A 13621-nucleotide genomic window follows, 5' to 3' on the forward strand; every position below is an offset into this window, starting at 1 on the left:
TCACCCACAGTCACCTTCCCCGAGGACCTCCACTGTGCCAAGGTCACCATCGTCTCAGAGGAGCAGTGCCGGCGCATCTACCCCGGCTCCATCACCCCCAACATGGTGTGCGCAGGCGAACCCCGCAACCGTGCCGACTCCTGCCAGGTGGGTGCAAGTTTTGGCCACCCCAGACCCCTCTGATCATTTGGGACCCCACAGTGGTGTTGGGATGAGAACTGACACAACCTATTATAGCCAGCGGCACCCGGAGGGGATTTGGGTACGTGGGGTGGGAGGTGAGATGGCGTCGTGCAGGGATTGAGGAGAACATCTCCGTGGTGGGTCTTCATGTTCACCTCTTTGGAGATCCCGGGATGGCCCTGAAATGGCCCCAAATTCGGGGTGAATCTATGGGGCAGACTGTAAGCCCCAGGCCCCCAAGTGCCACCCCTCTTTCCCCGGCAGGGTGACTCCGGGGGACCCCTCGTGTGTGACGGACGGCTCCAGGGCATAGTCTCCTGGGGCCCAGGCGTCTGCGGGGACCCCCAAAAACCCGGTGTCTACGTCAACCTCTGCAAATACACCCGGTGGATCCAGGAAACGATGAGAAGGAACTGAGCCCCCAGCCCCAGCCCATCCCCAGCTCCGATGGCCGCAGGACGGGCCCTGCAGCACCTCCTCCTCCTCCTCCCCGATGAAGGTCCCCGGAGCCGGCCGGTCCGAGCACCGGGACACGCGCCCCGGGGTGGGCAGGGGCCAGCCGCGGGGCCCTGTGGAGATGTCGATGAATAAAGTTTTATGACGTGGCTTTGCGCCATGTCTTCAGCGGGTGGAGTGCAGCTCTGGGAGCTTGAGGTGCCTCCGATTGCCCCAGGTCTTGTAGGGGCAGGAGAGGACAACCAGCTTTGGGCCAAACCAGATGGCCCTACTGCAGCTAGACCTGTTGACACCACTGTGGGGTGGATGTCTCTTTTGGCCCCACCATGGGGTAGACATGTTGGCCCCTCTGCAGGTAGATCATTTGGCCCTGTCATGGGGTAGACCTGTTGACCTCGCCATGGGGTAGACGTGTTGACCCCATCATGGAGAAGACCACCATGAGGTAGATCTACTGGCCCCATCGTAGGCCTCCTCACCATGGAGCAGACATTTTGACCTTGCCATGGGGTAAACCATGATCTACCATGGGGTAGGTCATTTGGCCCCACCACGGGGTAGACCATCACAATGTAGATCTCCTGGCCCCATTTTGGATAGATCTGTTGGTGTCACCACAGGGCAGAACTGTTGAACCCCCCATGGGGTAGACCCGTTGACCCCACTGCGGGTAGACTTGGCTTCACCATGGGGCAGACCCGCCGACCTTGCCATGGAGTAACTCCATTGGCTCTGCTCCAGGTTGACCTCACCATGGGGTAGACCTGTTGGTCCCTTTACGGAGTAGATCCGTTGGCTGTTTTGGGGTTGCCCAGGACCCTTCCCACCACCACGGTGGGGACAAAATCCATCTCAGCATCCTCCCCCAAGAGAGACGAGCCCTCACAACGCCCTGGGTTCAGACCTTCCTTCTTGGTCCCCCCACCCCAGCCGTGTCTCCACGGGCAAGTGCATGACCAGGGACAATTTCCCATCCCCAGAGGGGAGAAATTTCCCCGTGACTCAGCTGGAGAAGAAGGGGCCTAATTTCCCGACCTGGGGTAACTTTGGCGGCACATAAGGGCTGTTTTGCTTCCCTGACGGGTATGCAACGGGCAGAGAGCATCCAGCCAGGGCACGTTGGCTTGCAAGCGGGAAGAAATCACCTGCTGGAGGCCAAATTTACCTGTTTGCATGGATCCAAGGCCTCTATTTTGAAGAATGGAGGGGTTGGGGGGATTTTTTCTCCTCCATGGGGTCCATGCGGCCCCACCATGGTGATGGGGCTGGATGGAGAGCGGTGCCAACCCGGCTTCACCGTGATGGGTCCATGTAAAGGGTGAGGGATTTTGGTGGGCTGCAGAAGCACATCCACGCTTTCCCCCTTGCGGGAGGAGGTCCGGCAAGGTCACACCGTCACGTGTTGTCCCTTGTGGCTCAGTGGGGCGGGGAGCGACGCCAGCTGCCTTGCGTAAGGCACCCCCTCCCTCTTCCCCCACGTGGCCAGGACCTGATGCACCGGAGGGTGTGGGCCTCGTCTAGCTACTGCGGCGGGGAAAGAGGTTTTGGTCCAGGTCCAAACCCCCAGGGAGGCGGAGGAATGGCTGTCCATCATTGCTGGGTCCAACGGTGGCCACCGGTGGCTTCCAGCTCTTCGCTCAGCCTTTCACAAGGATGTTCGAGCCTTTGGGGTTACAGAATCCTACAGAGGTTTGACATGGAAGGTCCCAGGTTGGTGGCCATCAGATGTGGTGGGCTACCACACTGGGCTCTTAACAGCTCCTCCATCATCCATGGATGTCTGGTCAAGGTGCCTTTTGAGATCTATCAATGTGTCCTTGGAGGTCCAGTCAACATGTCCATGGAGGTCCGGTCAACGTGTCCTTGGATGTCTGGTCAACGTGTCCTTGGAGGTCTGGTCAATGTGTCCATGGACATCTATCAATATGTCCATGAAGACACGGTCAAGGCATCCATTGGGGTCTACCCAACATGTCCATGGAGCTCTGGTCAATGCATCTAATGAGGTCTTCTCCCTGCATCCATGGAGGGTTGGTCACCGCACCCACTGGGGTCTGTGCAATGCAACCGTTGAAGCCTGGTCAACACAGCCCTTGTGGTCAGGCCAAGATGGTGACAGAGGTGCCGGTGACACAGCTGGGTCTGGTAAGTCACCACGTCCATGGAAGTGAGATTAAAGCATCCTGTAGTCAAGTCAACGGGACCACCACGGAGCCTGGTCCTGCTGGCCATGGAAATGAGCCACCAGAAGGAGACGTCTGTTGACCTTGGGGTGTCACATCGGGGGGCTTGGAGGTCCTCGGACACCCTGGTGTCCCCCACGTCTGCCACTGCCATGCCAGGGATAGCTGGAGTGCAACCACTGCCACCATGTCCACAAAACTGTCACTGCCGGCACCCGACACCACTATTCCTGTGTCACCCGTGTCCCCTGAGCCACCCCCTGTGTCAGCCAGGGCACTGCCACCCACGGTGCTGCCAGCCCTTGTGTCAACCAGGGCCACCCCCTCCTCCCTCCCTCCTGGGTCATCCAGGGCACTGCCACCCACGGTGCTGCCACCCCGGGTGTAAACCAGGGCCACCCACCGTGTCACCCAGGGCGCTGCCAACCCCTTGTGTCACCCAGGGCCACCCCTGGACTCGGCGACCCCAAGGCTGTGAGGACACAGAGGGGACAAGGACAGGGTGGGGCACATCCCCTCCGTGCCACTGAGGATCGGGAGAGGGGAGCATGGGGTCCCCCAGCGGCCCTGGCAGTGGGTGGCAGGCCTGGGCTGGCCCTGGGGATAATTAGGTAATTAGCACTAATCACGCAGAGCAGATGGGAGCGGAGGAACTGGGAGAACCGGTTGGGCCCAGCCCCAACATCATCATCATCGTGACCGGGGACGTGGCCCAACATGCACGCCCCCTCCCCGGCATCTCAGGGGGCCCCCCGTGTTCTTCTGTGGGTCTCCGTGTCCCCAACAGGTCCCCTCACATGGCCCCATGTCTCCATGTCCCCCCATGTCCCCTTGTGTGACCCCATGTCCCCTCACATCCCCACGTGTGCTTCTGTGGACCCCCCCATGTCCCCTCTTGTGCCTTCAGGTTCTCCCCTGTCTCCTCATTACCCCCCACGTGCCTCCACGACCCTTCGAGGTCCCCCAGTCCCTCCTTGTGCTCCCCTGTCCTCTTGTGTCCCCCCATGTCCCTTTGTGTCCCCTGTTAGGGTCCCACATCCCCTTATGTGCCCCGTGTCCCCTCATGGGCTCCCCCTGTCCCCACCATGCCCCCCATGACCCCTCGTGTCCCCTCATGCCACCTGGAGACCCCCATAGATGGGTTCCCCCTCTGTGGTGGGAAGCCTTGTAGATGTGACCCTCATGGCCCAAGATCACCACATCGATCCCGTGGGTGGGATCTCCCTGGGGACGAGATCTTTGCCCATCAGATCTTGGGGAACATGGCCCACATGGGCCATGGGTGGGATATCCATGGAGGATCTCTGCCATTGACCACTGCACGGACAGGTTCCCCTGGTGTGGAGGTCTCTGGTGGACCAGGACACCATGGATGGGATCTCGGTGGATGGGACTTCCATGGGATGGGATCCTCGTGGACGTGATCCTGGTGGACGGGTCTTTATGGACCACGACCACCATGGACTGATGGCTGGTGGATTAGGTCCCCGTGGACCAGACCTCCACAGGATGGGATCTCCACGGATGGCACCCTGGTAGGTTAGATCCTCACGGGCCAGGCCTCCACAGATGGGTTCCTCAGCACCACGGCCTCTTCGGTGAGGACCTCAGCAGAGCAGATCCCCGTGGACTTACTGGGAACGGTTGCTCTGGGTTCAACTCCAGGTTTGGGACCAAACCCAGCCCCGGGCTTCCTCTGCCACCAGCAGAGAGCGAGATCAGCATCTCCGAAACGTGATTCATCTTGGCCCGGCCTTTCCTTTCGTCAGGGCTCAGCTCCTGGGCCTCTCCACCCTTAATTGCTTGGCAGGGGCTCTAATTGCCCCGCGAGCTGCTGGCGGCCTCAGCTGCTTTCCCAAAAGCTCTGCAAAAGACGTTCCTTCGCCCGAATCACGGCTCTGGTCCTCTGCAACTCCAAGGATGGCCAAGCTGGGGTGGCACTGGAGGACCCCTGGGTGCCCAAAATCCTTCCAGGAGCTGTAAGATGCTGCAGGACGCGCTGGAGCTTGGACAGGGTTCTTCTGGAGGAGGGAAATCAGGTGGGATGAGAGCACCGGTGGCTTCAACTGCCCGGATCCTGGCTGATGTCCAGCACCAAACCCGCCCAGGGAAGGGCCAGGCAACGCTGAGGTCCCCCTGCAGCAGCGGGTGGAGGTGCCCTGGGTGACCCTGGGGACAGTGGGTGACACTGATAACACCCAAGTCCCCATGGATGGAGACCCTAAGTCCCCATGGGGTGGAGAAGCCGGTGGTGACCTCCCATCTTGGAGACCTCCCCCTTGCCATCGGGGCTGGGGATGGAAGGAAGGGGATCTGAGGTGCATGAGGGCTCAGGGACAATTTCCAGCTGGGGACAAGGTGGGGGACAAGTGTCACTCGCATCCCTGGTGCCCCCCTTGACTCACCGGAGCCGACTCGCAGGGCTCGATGGGGTTGGCACCAGGTCGTAGCCTCGCCCATCGTTCACCCGCATCCGCGGCGTTACTCATCAGGAGGCGTGACCAGGAGACGGTGGCACGTAGGTCCCCGAGGACCTCCGGCCTGGCGACGTCCTTGGGGACCTCCCGGAGCTGCAAACTGTCCCCCCTCGGAGGTGGCATCCCAAAGCTTGTGCCAAATCCCACATCCTTACACACACATGCACGAAGGGCACGTGCACACGCGTGTGCATGATGTGAAGTCTACCCGGTGCGTAGTGGGTGAACGGACAGACAGACAGATGGAGAGGGAGGTGGATGGACGGATAGATCTGTAGATCTAGGTGGATCCATCCATCTCAATGTAGATGGACAGATGGATTGGTGGATCCATCTATCTTGATGTAGATGGAGAGATGGACGGACAGATGGATGGATAGATAAACGATTGATAGACGGATAGGAGGACAGAGGGACAGACGGCCATCCAGCTTGCTGGAAGGACAGTCAGATGGAGATACAGCTGTACAGACAGACAGACAGATGGACAGAGCCCGGTGGATGGGCAGAGATGGACAGATAGACGGAGAGATGAGCAGATAGAGATGAGAGCAGATAGACTGACCGACGGACAGGCTGGTGAACAAACGGACAGAGAGATGAGTGGATAGACTGATGGACAGATAGATGGTGAAATAGCCACCTGGACAGACGGACAGACGGACAGCGAGGCTGCTGGATAGGCGTGCAGACAGATGGACAGACGGGTGGGCAGGTGGACAGATAGACGGATGGGCAGACAGACAGCTACACAAAGTGGGATGGACAGATGGACAGAAAGACAGGGATGAGGGGACAGATGGATGAGGGGATGGCTGGATAGGGGTCCAGGTAGGTGGATGGACGGACAGACAGGTGGACGGATGGATGAGCAGATGGCCAGAGAGATGGCTGGACAGACACTCAGCTGGACAGACTTACAGGCAGATGGGTAGACAGACGGACGGGCAGAGTTGCAGTCAGGCGGACAGATGGATGGGGAGATAGATGAATGGACAGGAAGGTGGAAGGACAGACAGATAAATACGGCCGGACAGATGTCCAGGCAGACTTACAGTCGCATGACCAGATAGACAAACAGACAGACAGGTGGCCAGGATAGATGAACAGACGGACAGACGGCTGGACCGGCAGGCAGATAAACAGACAGACTGGCCACACAGCTAGGCGGACGGACAGGCGGACAGCCAGCTGGACGGACAGCCAGGGCGAGAGGCGGATGGACGGACGGACGGACAGCACCCAGGCCATTCCATTTAACGACGCCCAAACGCTGGATCCAGCCCATCCCACCCCAGCAGCTGTGGGGACAACCCTCCTCAAACCCACCCACACACCCACGAGGAAAGGGGGTGACCCAGCCAGTCCGTCCATCTGTCCGTCCATCCGTCCCTCTGTCCATCATGCTGGGCTGGGCTGTTTTCGGGCACGTCGGGAGGAGTGGGGCGGCGTTTTCCTCTGGGACATCAAAGTGGTAATCACCCGTGGGGCCGGGGAGACACCCACGGCCGCGCTTGTCCCGCTTGCCGCTTGGACCCGTCGCCCAACCGCCCTTGAGTCACCCCGGCGGAGACACAACCTACTTTTTGGCCCGGTATAAATATGGCCCAACGACGGATTCTCGGCTTCCCGACGCACCAAGCCGGCCCCGTCCTTCTCCTCCAGCAGGTGAGTCCATCTCCGCAGCGGGGACAGCGGCGGCCTCCATCTCCAAGGGGTCGGATGGTGCCAGGTGGGACTTGGGGGGTTCTCCAGGTTCTTCGTTTCTTCCTTCCTACGGGTCGGATCCATCCGCGCTGTGGTTTGGTGGAGGGAGCTTTCCATATCCTGGGTTAACTCGGCTCGCCCAGTTTAACGGGGACTGGGAGGGAAATGGTGCTTCCTGGGTTGCTGGAGGCACTGCCGGAGAGCTGAATTGGGCCAAAAGAGGGTGGAGAAGAGGGACTGAGGCCACAGCGTGATCTGCAGGGATGAAAGTTCACCAAAACACCAAGAGCATCCTGGTGGCGTTGCCTCTGTCCCTTGTTGGGAGGTGGAAGGACAGCGCTGGGACTGTCCCCCTGTCCCCCACGTGGCACTGAGTGCTCTCCTGTGGTCCCCGAGCTGGTCTGGTTTGGTTTCTCTGCCCCTCCAGGAATGGCTCGTGACGGGCATGGGGCCTTCAGCTTCACCCCCATCTTCATCCTCATGGTGGGACTGCTGTCCGCCACCCCGCTGCTGGCACAAAATGGGAAGGGGGGCAATGAAGGCAATGAGCGTAAGTCAATCCGGTGGATGGAGATGGGGACGGGGACACCACAGATGTTTCACAGATGCGTTGCAGGGGAATGTATCCGGAGGGATGGGATTGGATGGGATGGGATGGGATGGGATGGGATGGGATGGGATGGGATGAGGAGATGCCTTCTGGCTCGTGGGAATCTTGCTGATGGGAAGGCTTGGGCAAAGCCCTGTAATTTCGAAACCTGTTTTCGTTTCGAGCTGAGATAAAGCAACCCCTTGCCGTAGAGAGAAAAGACACGGAGGAAAATTCCATCACGTGGTTGCAGACGCTAGGATCCCTGGGACATCTTCCTTTCCTTCTCCGTGAGGTCGTACGGGGATTTCTGCCATGGAAAAGGAGACAAAAGCAGTCACCTGGGGCGAGGGAAAGCAAGAGAGACTTAATCCTGGTGGGAGCATCCCTTTCTTTTCTTCTGGCTTCCAAAATGATGCTCTGACGAAGGGGAACCAGCACGGCCCTGTGGATGGGTCCTGATCAGGGAAGGAAGAGGAGGGCCATGATATATGCTCAAGAGTTGCCAAAACCTGGGATCTTAACCCAAATCGGTGCCCCCAGAGCTGAATCTGAAACTCCCAGGTCCTGCGTAGAAGGAACAAGCTCATGTCCAGACATGGCGCCTGGATAATTTGCCGTGTGGCTTTCCCAGAACTGTTTTCTGGGGGGGGGGGGGCGGTTCTCGTGATAAGGTTTATCACAGCTTGGTTTGGGGTGGAGACACCATCACCTTGGCTGGAGCTCTCCTCTGGAAATCCGGGCCGTGGATCCCACCGCACGGCTCCACCTTCGTGCGTTGCTTCTCCACCAGCTGGCCTTCATCAACGGAGATCCTCCAGGCCCAGGAAAGCTGCCGAGATGTCTACAAGGAGCTTGGTGGAACCTAAACCTTCTGGATGGTCTCCAAAGGCCCAAGGACGGCCTTTGAGGTGACGAGGGATGCTTCCCTGATGAGCGTGCATGCTGGGACAGTTCCCACCCTCCAGCTTTGGCAGCTGGGACCGGATAGTGGCAGATTCCAGGCAGTCTGAAACTCGGGCGTCTCCCATTGCCACCCGTCACAGGTCGTAATCCCCACCAGCACAAACCAGTCCCACCAGTAAATTCCAATGTCCCAACGTGCGGTGGAAGGTGATTGCAGATAACCATGGACCAGAGCCACCTCGCACACACATGGATCAATACAGCTCTTCGCCAGGGCAGTCAACACGTGGAGGTGGCAACCACAACTTCTTCCCAAAAACACCCCAAAAGTCAGCTGGGATGCTCCAGGCTACAGTGTGGAGGACTCAGCCTCAAGACCCATGAAGACACCTGGGGGAACGAGGACTTGATGTCTCCCATGTGACAGAGGCAAAAGTCCAACTACTGCGCATTTTTTGGGTCAGGAGAGAGGATTTTTTGTTTAAAAAATCTTTTTTTTTCTTTTTTTTTTTTTTTTTTAAATCCGGTTATCCTTTTGCTGTGAAGCTCATCTCCTGCTACTTGGACACAACTGATCACGAGGTGTTTTCTCCAGTAGAGAGCTTCTCAAAAATCCTGAGAGGTTCTTGCCCACATAGAGCTGTAGAGGGAGGGACACCAGGAGCACGGCGTGTCTATTGTGTGGACACCCAAGTGGAGTCTTGCATGGGCATGACCTCAAGATGGTCATCCCACAAACCTCATAAATATCCCAACATGGGGAGGGACACCTTGTCTTGTAGACATCCAGCGTTGGATGGGGTGGGATTGCCTCTCAGAATGGTCCCTCCCTCTCTCTGAGGACCATCAACGTTGGCCAACTCCAGTGGACAACCATCTGCTTCAGCAAGCTAAAGCAAGGGGAGATGCCTCCAGAGACCTTAAAGACTGAGAAACCCGTGTCAGAAATGGAAGCTTTGGGTGGTGAGACCCTTTTTTTCCTGCAATATGACCAAAGACCCCAAAACCAAGCTGATGGCTCTCTTCCCTGCAAACCCCATGGGATCAACGTGTCTTGGCTCCAGAGCTACGTAAGGACTCGCGTTCCTGAGTGAGCTCCTGTTATCATTTCTCCCTGCGTCATGGCTTCTCCTGCTTGTGTTGATGCAACCATCTTCTACCTCGGCCCTAACTAGGAGGTCTGGGTACATAACATGAGCCATCCAGGAGGTAGGAGTCTTTTCGAGCTGGTCCTACAGGCTTTCTTACCAACGGAGGAAGAAGAAATCAGCTCTTTTAGGGGTGCGTCATCTCCCTTTTAAAGTCCAATCTTGGGCTGGGAGGAATCTTAGAGGTGGAACGGATGCCCCTCCCCAAGGCACATGGCGAAACCGGCGGAGATAAGTGGCCCTTGGTGACTTCCTGACGCACAGCGATTTCCAGTACAGCTCATTGGCACAGCCTGGCATGATGGACTGGTCCCAGGGGGTCTTCTCTTGGGACCTCCCACCCCAACGCTCTCCCTGTGATGTGTGGTCGGGCCATGGAGTGGTGGGCTCCATCAGAAGACACTGGGAGAATTCAGATCGTCGAGGACTGTTTGGGGCTACTAATGGTTGGATTTCAACTGCTCCTGGTCCAAAACCCATCTTTTTCTCATTAAAAAAAAAAAAAAAAAAAAAAAAAGAGTTTGGTGTGACCTTAGTAGGTTAACAGATGACTCAGTGAAACAAAACAAAACAAAACAAAAAAAGTTAATTATGATTTTGACTGTTCTGATGGTATTTTAAGGCTAAAAAAAAAAAAAAAAAAAAAAAAGAACACACGGGAGAGAGAGCTTTCCCTTCTGTGTCTCATTTCACAATTTTTAAAGTTGGTTTTATGCTTTTCAACCCGAAATAACATTTTTTTTCCTTTGGAAGGAGGTTTCCTGGCTGCCTATAGCCATGCAAGGTTCTCACGGTGCCCTTGGGTGCTCTTGTCTTGCAGTACCAGAGGTGGACGAGTCCCGTATCATCGGTGGGAAGCCCTGCTCCATCACCCAGCGACCTTTCCAGGTTGCCCTCATCAAGAGGGGACAAATCCTGTGCGGAGGAAGCTTGATAGACGCCCAGTGGGTCCTGACAGCCGCCCACTGCAAGCAGCCAGGCAGGTAAGCTGGCTCTGTGCTCACATTCCCCATGGCTTCCTACAAGCCAACGTCTCATTTTCCAAGACCCTTTAATGACTGAGGGGGAGAGTTGGGTCCCAGAGGTTGGTACCTCCAGCTATCAGTGCCCAGATGTTGGCACCTCCAGAGGATGGTGCCTCCAAATGGTGGCATCCAGAGAGAGATGTCCCAAATGTCGGTGTCTCCGGAGTTGGCTGCTTCCAGATGTGGACACCTCCGGATTTTGGTGTCCAGAAGTTGGTAATGTTGAGTCTGGTACCTTCAGGTAGCTCCAGAGGTGGGTATCTCCAGAGGTTGCTATGCCCAGGTAGTCGCACCCAGATGTTACCTCCAGATCTGATGTCCTGATGCCCAGAAGCACCAGATGTTGATGCTCCAGCCATGGGTATCTGCAGATGTTGGTATCCAGAAGCTGGTACCTCCAGAGGGCATCAAAGGCACAGCCAGCATCCCCAGGGAGACAGGAGCTGAGGTCTCCTTTGACAGGGGACAACATCTGGCCATCAACCCACAAGGGACTCAACCTCCCCCAGATTTGAGGCCCGGTCACCCCCCTTTTTCCAGGTGATGACACCAAGTGGAGCAGGTCCCCCCACAGCCAAATTTCTCCAGCTTCTCCACAAGGCTCCATGAGAGGAAGCTTCACGTTCGGGAGGGGAAATAAAGATGAAAACCAGAAGAAACGTTGGCAAGAAGTTGGGCTCAGGGTGGCGTTGCTGGGATGTTGCAGGTGGGACTCCTTGTCTGAAGCCTGATGTGAGGAAGATGAAGGTGAAGTCAAGGAACTGAAGTCAAGACGTTCTCCAAAGTCCCATGGAGATGGGAAAGGCCCTGGGGTACATGAGCCATCAAAGAACTCTTGGAGGAGATCTAGCTCACAAATCCCCGAGGCATTTTCATTTTTCTCCTCAAGGACAAGGGGATAAGGTTGTCCCATGGACACATCACCTTAACTCTACCTGCTGAACGGGTCTGGAGAAGCTTTGGGGGATGACCCTTGGTCATCCCCTTGACCCACAGGGTTGTGTGTCTCCTTTAGAGGAGCTGGCTCTGATTTCTTGACCTTCTTCTCCGGGCAGGGACCTCAGGGTGTTAATTGGGACGGACACGTTGCGGGACGGCACGGGGGAAGTGAGGATGATTTCACGGTTAATCGTCCACCCGGCCTACAACCCCCGCAAGAACGACAATGACTTCATGCTCCTGAGGCTGAACAGACCCGTGCAGTTTAGCAACAACATCAAGAAGATCAGATTGGCCACGAGGTGTCCCATGGATGGGATGAGGTGCAGCGTGTCTGGCTGGGGCACGACCAAGTCCCCCGGAGGTACTGGCTCACTGTGGAGACGCCGGTGGAAGAGGTGGGATAGGGGGGATGTAATTTGGCAGGGAAAAGGAGGCTGAGTTCTCTTCTTGGTCAGCAAAATTGGATGAGGGAGGGTCCCTTATGTTGTCTTCACTCTACCCAACGATGTTTCCCATGAAGAATGACTTTCCCTTGGGGTTGAGGTTGGGGTTTCCTTTGCGCTGGACTACCCACCTCCGGTGGAGGCATCTCCCTTGCCCACCTCCAAAGGAACTTCACCAAAAATACCACAAGGTCTAGTCAGGCCTCAGCACGAGGAGGCTGCCATTTCTCACCATTTTTCTCTCCATCCCCCTCGTCTGCAGCAAAGCTCCCCAGAAATCTGCAGTGTGCCGGCGTCCAAGCCTTCGGGAAGGATAAGTGCGCGAGGGCATACGGGAGGTTGATCACCCCCAACATGTTCTGTGCTGGCGTCCCCCAGGGGGGCATCGATTCCTGCCAGGTAAGAGGTCCCTTCAGCCTCCTCCCATGGGGCCATGAAAGGTTTGGGTTCCTTCACCATTATCTGCAAGCCATAAAACCGGGGAACGGCCCTAACACGTAGGTGAAGCCACACAATATTTGGGTTTCCCACAATATTTGGGTTTCCCACAACCTTTGTTTTCCCAAAAATATCTGGGTTTCCCCACAAGTACCTCATGCTTGAGGCATGGAGCCAGGGATGGGCCACAACATGTGGATGGGTCCATGCAAGGTTTGGGTTCCTCCACCATTATCTCCAACCCAAGCCATAAAACCAAGGAATGACCAAGACATGTGGATGGGTTCCTACAAGATCTGTCTTCCCCACAACTACCTCATGCTTAAGCCCCATAGATGGAACTGGACCATGACACGGGGTGCAAGGTCCATGGTGTCACCCAAATGAGCCCTACCTTGTGCTCTTCTCCCCACAGGGTGACTCTGGGGGCCCGCTGGTGTGCAATGGGGTGCTGCAAGGCGTGGTGTCGTGGGGCATGGCTGTCTGCGGGCGCAAGGGGCAGCCCGGCGTCTACTCCAACGTGTGCCAAGCCGTGCCCTGGATCAGGAGATACATCAGGGGGTAGCAAGACCGACCCCCTCCCCAGCCCCACCACCTCCCCACGCCCCCCCAATGAGATTCTCGGCACTTAAGTATTCGGGGTGGGGCGGGAGAAGCAAAGAATTTCCCAGAATGCTCTTGGGAAGATGGGCGATTTGGGGTGAAATAAAGGAATTGAAAGAAAAAAGGGAAATTGAGTCATGGAAGAGTGTGGGGGGGGCTCCAGAACCCTTGGATGTGGACCCCTCAGCACCCCCCGAGGTCCCTTTGCCTCATCCTTGGGGGAGGGGGACACCAGCGCAATAACTAATGAGCTATTAATTGCCATCCTGACAATAACCCCATCACTAGGAGGAAAACACTGTTTTAATTAGTGATTTCCCTCGTTAGCATTAACGAGAAACCCTTTGGGATCTGAGATGGGGCATGGATCCTGTCTCCTGCACCTGCACTGGGGGAAAGGGACTAATTAATAAGACTAATTAATAGGGATAATTAATCCACTACACACCCACCGGCACCGGGAGCTTTCCTCTCCCAAACTCTCTAGGCAGCTTCACCGGCTGCAGGACCCCACCCTAATT

The 13621-nt window shown here is 56.7% G+C and overlaps 2 protein-coding genes across 2 annotated transcripts in view; both read left to right on the plus strand.

Moving 5' to 3' along the window:
• Positions 1-600, plus strand: part of LOC118261604 (uncharacterized) — a 48761-nt gene extending 48161 nt beyond the window's left edge. The window contains exons 13-14 of the mRNA XM_050716810.1: positions 11-147; positions 448-600. Coding sequence (XP_050572767.1) covers positions 11-147; positions 448-600 — 290 coding nt within the window. The remainder of the gene's footprint in view (positions 1-10; positions 148-447) is intronic.
• A 6835-nt stretch (positions 601-7435) lies between these two features.
• LOC118261427 (kallikrein-14-like) lies at positions 7436-13062 on the plus strand. The gene is made up of 5 exons (XM_035572255.2): positions 7436-7556; positions 10470-10632; positions 11730-11977; positions 12322-12458; positions 12913-13062. The coding sequence occupies exons 1-5, from the start codon at positions 7436-7438 to the stop codon at positions 13060-13062; spliced, it is 819 nt and encodes a 272-aa protein (XP_035428148.2).
• Positions 13063-13621: the final 559 nt, after the last annotated feature.

Source organism: Cygnus atratus, unplaced genomic scaffold, assembly GCF_013377495.2.
Source record: "Cygnus atratus isolate AKBS03 ecotype Queensland, Australia unplaced genomic scaffold, CAtr_DNAZoo_HiC_assembly HiC_scaffold_40, whole genome shotgun sequence".
In the NCBI taxonomy this organism is placed as follows: Eukaryota; Metazoa; Chordata; class Aves; order Anseriformes; family Anatidae; genus Cygnus; species Cygnus atratus.

Excerpts from the sequence above, each read along its gene's own strand:
- LOC118261427 (XM_035572255.2), top strand. The coding sequence starts at position 7,436 with ATGGCTCGTGACGGGCATGGGGCCTTCAGCTTCACCCCCATCTTCATC. Across the intron at positions 10,633-11,729 it reads CACTGCAAGCAGCCAGGCAG|GGACCTCAGGGTGTTAATTG; the intron begins GTAAGCTGGCTC and ends TTCTCCGGGCAG. Across the intron at positions 12,459-12,912 it reads GGGGCATCGATTCCTGCCAG|GGTGACTCTGGGGGCCCGCT; the intron begins GTAAGAGGTCCC and ends TTCTCCCCACAG.